The 6,301-nt window shown below is 33.5% G+C and overlaps 1 protein-coding gene across 2 annotated transcripts in view; it reads left to right on the top strand.

Moving 5' to 3' along the window:
• Nucleotides 1-739: 739 nt before the first annotated feature.
• LOC106162376 (uncharacterized) overlaps nucleotides 740-6,301 on the top strand; it is a 28,839-nt gene continuing 23,277 nt past the window's right edge. For both annotated transcript variants that reach the window (XM_087014623.1, XM_087014622.1), the window contains exons 1-3: nucleotides 740-963; nucleotides 4,039-4,093; nucleotides 4,600-4,703. In XM_087014623.1, coding sequence (XP_086870749.1) covers nucleotides 942-963; nucleotides 4,039-4,093; nucleotides 4,600-4,703 — 181 coding nt within the window. In that variant the 5' untranslated portion in view covers nucleotides 740-941. The remainder of the gene's footprint in view (nucleotides 964-4,038; nucleotides 4,094-4,599; nucleotides 4,704-6,301) is intronic.

Here is a 6,301-nt window from a genome sequence, read left to right as displayed (position 1 = left end):
ATATGGTATCCAGTTCTGAATGTTCAAACAAGCATCCTCTCTGACGTATTTTTCCTGCCAGTTTTGTGCATTTGATAGATATTTTAAATTGTATTTATAGCTGTGAATGAAGTCAATGTTTATCATTATTATTATTATTATTATTATTATTATTATGTGCATTTAAAAAGAAATCTATTAATAAGATATTAATTGTAGTTTTTAAAGCAAAAAATTAAAATGAGACATTAATGTGAAGATTGCTTTCCTCTCGTGGAAACCAGATTTAATCTCAATTTTTAAAGTTTATTGTGATAATAAATGAAATGTAAAATGTATTGTCTTGGTGTGTTTTTTACTTAAATGTTTATTCTTTATTTGCTATGCAAGACATTTGTTAAAATGGATTCTGTCAGAACTTGATGTCACAGAACGAAAATTGAATTGGCTTTTTGTAAAACTTTTTTTTACAATATGGGGAAGAAACGTCAAAATTTGTAAAATATTTTAAAAGATGATCACAGTTGGATGGTCTTTGGCTGTAAAAAGTTGTGAAAATTAACTAATAATTACACTTTTGATGCACAGCTATTAAAATTACTCAACTTATTTCGAAATGCCTTTTATTTATTTCTTTTATGTTCTTTTCAGTTTAAGGTGGATTAAATGCTTTTCTTGTTGTCATTCGTTAACTAATCAAATTTGACAGGAGAGCGCGTGGACGTACCCGCTGGCAACAGGTGCCTGCAATTTTGCACCTTCATTTCAGAAGAGCTACACAACATCCGGAAATCTAATCCTCTCGAGTGAGTCAGATATTCAGACGAATAATCAGTAAGTAAGCGAAGTTTTGATCTTCCGCGTGCCAGCCTCTACAGCCACAAGATGTAATAATTGGAATAAAAAACCTCAGTAGATTAGATAATGTAGCGTCGTCAAGTGGAATACAAGAAGCCAAGATAATGCAGAGCACAAAATCAGACGGTGAGGAGTTATTAATTGTTTGTAAAAAAATTGAAATTTTAATTGTGAATGGTAGTGTAATTCTACTAATTGAGAATTTTTCCCACAGTATTTGACATTTAGTGCAGTCAATGAGATTTGTGTGAGATTTGAACCCCTGATCTCGACAATATAGTATGTGGATCTCATCAGCTGATCATGGTGACGCTTTGACAGTGGTGCTATGTAGTGATATTAGGCGCTTGTCACAAATTAAGTCCCCTCTAGCTTTCTATTGTCATGATATCAAGTTTCAACAGATTGCACTCATAACGTGTCATGTTTTTAACTTTGACATTTATTTGCTGTTTTTGAACTAGATGATAGTGATCAACGAAATTTGGTCCACTTTTTCAAAGTTGTCTAACAAAGGTTACAGTTGCTATAGCATTTGATAAACCTTCTATAGAATACACCATCCTCCAGCATAATATACCATTGTTGTTTTATCAATATCTTCAAATACTGAGGTAATTCACCTGAACATGATATATAGTTTCCATGAATTTGACATTGTTGAGGGGTCTGCTGTTCACATTTTCATGCAATATTGTCCTGTGTTTTTGAGAGTTTTGTGTGTGTGTGTGTGTGTGTGTGTGTGTGTGTGTGTGTGTGTGTGTGTGTTGGGGTGGGAGGGGGGAGAGCACGATGTATTGAACATATTTTAATTGACTTTACTAACTGTCTACAGCATTTATAGGAAATATATGAAGAAAGAACATAATTTCCCTCCCAGGGGCCTCTTTCCATTTCAGTAAACCTCTATTTCTGAACATTGTCAGCAGGTTTTCTCTTATCTTTCATTGTATGACCCATTAAGTAGTATTATTAGGCCGGCAGCAAGCAGTTTCATTGAAGAGAGATTATTTTCTGGAAAAGTAGACCTTTTAACTGCAAAAAGTGCTCATAGAATCTAAATCAAATTTTAAGATTCAGAACAGACCTCTTCGTGGCCAAAATGGTGGTCTGTCTAAATCCCCAGAATCCTTTGGGTTGGGATATTAAATTTGTATGTGTGTAAGTGTATGTATAAATATATGGATATCTAGAGGTTATATTTCAGTTGAGTACAGTGATTAGATAAGGAGGAAGAGTGGGTGCCTGAAACTGATATAATCTCTATTGTGATTTGATAATGATAAAATTGTGCACAAACAAGTATGAAAACAAGAATGGCTTCATTTGCATGGCGTTATGTCATAAACTTTGTTCAAATGATATTTAAACAAAAAACGTGCTGTGCAAATGATCGATTTTGTAGTCATTACTAAATATCATAACCCAGGGATTTGTATGTTTGGAATTAGTCCTTTGATAGGTTGCTTTGGTGAACGAACTGGTTTACTAGTACCCATAAAGGTACAACAGAAAGGGATTTTTATTTTTATAAAAATACAGTAAGGGAAGTCAAATTACAAGGAGAGACGTCACCAACCCTCAGACTTAGGAAGCCTTCATTGGTGAATAATCTGTCACCTGATGTCTCACTGTATCCAAAAATTCAAACTAATTTTTGTGTATTTGTATGTAATTAATATCTAACATTTCGATTTTCACAAATTTGTGTTTATGGGAATGGACTGTTTACTAGTATTTGTATTTTGCCTAAAGAAAATTAAATTTGGGTACTAGTAAGCTGAGTGTGTAAAATTATATAAATTTGTTCATTTAATGGCCACTATATACAATTACTTGTCTGCTATGGAAAAGTTAATTTTTTCCTGACTGCGAAGTCCCTCCCAAAGGGTCATAAGTCCCGAACAGCTTTGACACTTGTGGACAGACAATGTTTCACAGGCAAAGCTAGACTCATTTACAAAATGGTCTGTGTTAAACTTCATTTAATGATTGTCCTGCCAAGTTTAATGACAACTTTAATTCTGGTAATTATCTGATGTGGATTGTCCCTGTGCCTCACTGATCCAAATTTTTGCTGTAATTTAATGTCCAACATTTGTCAGAACTGACAGATATCCCATTTCAATCTACCCAAAAAGATGGGAACCAAAGCATTAGTGTTTTAGATACTGCTGTAAATGAGCGTGATTACATTTATCGGAAGCTGTAAAATCACATGCCCCCAGGCGATGCATTTTTACCTGTAAGCAGATTATCTGGCTTAGAATAGAATGGTAATTGATTTTTTTTATCAACTGTGAATATAGTTTATGACACAAGCTCATCTACTAGTAGTTCTGTGACAGAACAACTGCATTGTTTCTTTTTCCTTTTTTTTTCTGTACGAAACCCTTATATGATCAAAGGCAGATTTTTTGGGTTTGTCAAATATAATTTGGAAGTGGAATTTAAATATCTGAAAGTGTACTAGTATGTTAACCCAGTGAACACAATATAATATATATATCTGTATAAGCATGTATATCCTTCCATTTTTTTTTTTTTTTTGTGCGTGTGTACTAGTAAGTGTTATATGTGTAACAGTGTGTATGCGTGCAGGCCAGCTGAAAAGTCATTAAATATTGTACTTTGAAGTTACAGTGAGTGAATTGTTGGCAGGAAATGCTCAATAAAAATAAGTTTTGTTTGTATTTTCTGTATGTACCTCATGTTGAACAACATCAGCTTCTAAAGACTGTATCCAAACATTTTTTCTAAAGGAAATTGGAATTAAGCCCAAACAAATTATTACAGTTACGGTACTAGTCTCTTACAACTATTATGAGGTTTAATTTACATTTGTGCTAGTACATGTCCTCTCAAATCTCATTTCTAAAACAAACTTCGTTGCTACAGTTAACTAAATTAGATGTTTAACTAACTATTATATTGTTTATAAAGAGACTTCACATGTTTCTCTACACCTATGAGGCATACTGTTTAGACACTTCATGATCAACACAGTCTTGTTCACATCTGATTCAATGACTTGTCATGTTGATAATTTATTGCAAGTTGTTAATACAACAAATTTAATTAATGTACTTCAAATAAAATTGTGATATTGGAAGAAATACAGTGCACCCTGTGCTTTCGAATTCCAGAGAACTGTTGAAAATGAATGAAAAAAATTAACTAAATGTTCTCTTTACATTTCAGGTGGTGTTTCTCGTCCACCGCTTCGTCCCAAACCCAAACTGAAGACACCTGTCAAGTAAGTCACTGTCACTGCTTATTGACTGATTTATATGTTACATTACTGATCCTGCAAAATTTTGTTGAATTAAGGAATGGTATTCATTCTGCATTATGGATGAAATTTTGAATCTTTAAAAGTTGCATTTCACAAAAACTATAATTATACAATATGGTTTGTCATTATTATTGAGTACTTTCCAGTCATTACAAAATCTGGTGATTTCCTTTAACGGATGCCAAGTGAGAGTCAGAATATGCCATCGCTAAATCTTTACAATTACAGCATCATTTCTCTTTTACAAGATAACTGATGATTTGTCAAAAAATGAAAAAAAAAAAGCCAAAGCCACGACCAAATTTTAAAATCCAATCGAGCATTTTTCTTTTGCTTCAGGCAAGCTGATTAAAATCTAGCTGCTGGCAGATAGTTGATGTTCATGAGGCATGCGTCCCCCGTTTTGAATTTATTAACATAAATTTAATCCATAGATTAAGCAGAAGACCTCTGCTGTAAAATTTCAGGCCACCAGAGACGTCTGTGACTACGAATGGGTTACCTGTCGCCCATGTGAAACCAATGGTTCACAACAAGACAAATCAGGGTGGAGAGAGCGGCCAACAGAAGAGTAAGTTATTTCATAACAGTCTTATTTGATAATAATTTTAGTGATTTGACAACGGTTGCATTTTTAGATAAAATCGAATGGGAATTGATGTACTTAGAATATGATATTAATATTTTTGTAATGCAATTAAAAAATTTCATTGATTAAAACAGTTTGTGTTCATTTGGTTGTTTTCTCCCCCCCCCCCCCCCCGATAGCTGACACTATACATAATCATAAATATGATTACAATCATGAATATTCTAGAATTTATAAGTTATAAGATCTTAAGTTTTCTACTCTTTTCCAAGATAAATTCCAGAAGCTGCCCATTTTGAGCACATATCGACTCATTACTAGCATATCTTTATAAAAATTGCTACATCTGTTAAGCCATATTTCTTTCAGAGTGCTCTGTCTGCGCATGGAGTTTGCACAGACTAGCTCACTATTTCCACCCTCATGTCTGAATCTAAATTTATACATGTACATTTACTGGCTGTCATGTGGTTTTTAGAAGCCACTTGGTATTGTCATGCTCTTATTGGTGATGAGTAACTCAGACCAGGAATATGAAGTGCATTGTCTGTATTATGCCATATGATTCCTTCTATGGAAGAATAACACTCTGGCTGGACTAGCATGCATGATGGCATGAAACATGAGGCTGATGTTAAATTGTTGCAGGTCTGTTGTGTTTAGATTTTTATCTATTTAGAAGGTATATTTGCATGTTCTTGGAATAAAAAATCCTTGTATTATTCTAACAGTATCTTCAGTGTGTTAGACTTATAACTAAATATGATAAAATTTTGTATTGTGAATTGGTAGAAAGCGTTAATTTCTTGTCATCTCTGAGACCCAGGGTTGCCTTATGTTGTTTTTTTAGTGTAGGGGGATCATCTTCAGGATTACTTTGTCCAACCCATTGCTTCTAGTTAATGCAACTCAGAGTAATAGGACAAGTTAACGATAACAATGACCATTGTATGGAAATTTGATCTGCATTATCCCTTTAAGTATATAAACTTAAGAAAGTCCTAACGTGACCTGCTATGACATGCTAATTACATGTATACCCACTTGTAGCATACCCGTACCCTGTGGATATATCATCAGACATGGGAACTGAACAATATTTAACTTGTATTTTGAACTGTATTTCTTAACTTTACATAAGAATGGAGTCCGTCTTTCTTTGTATTGGTCTCTTGTTGTTTTGGCAAAGTAGGGGTTAACTCAGTCCCTGTGGATATAGAGGTTTGAAGTTGATGAATATTAATATTCCAAATTGTTCCCCGGAAAAACTATTGTTTAAGGAAAAACAACTGCTCCTACTAGATTAAGAGATAATTACAAAAAAAAAAAAAAAAAAAAAAAACATGGACTAACATTGAATGTTGGAATGAATTCATTAACCATTGTTAAGTATTGGGAAATCATTGTTTACATCAGGAAATTTTTTTTTTACCAAAACGAACAGTTGTTATCTTTTTAATATAAAAATTGATAATGTCTGTCTCATTTGTTTCCTTGTGACCCATAACACCTGATTTGAGGTACTAATTAGGTATCGTCGATACAAAGGCCCAGGGGATGTGACTGGAGGAGGCTGTGTT

This window comes from Lingula anatina, chromosome 6, assembly GCF_051362555.1.
Source record: "Lingula anatina isolate TDL-2025a chromosome 6, LinAna3.0, whole genome shotgun sequence".
In the NCBI taxonomy this organism is placed as follows: Eukaryota; Metazoa; Brachiopoda; class Lingulata; order Lingulida; family Lingulidae; genus Lingula; species Lingula anatina.
The sequence above is the reverse complement of the archived record's forward strand: the minus strand, read 5'-3'. Positions and strand labels throughout refer to the sequence as shown.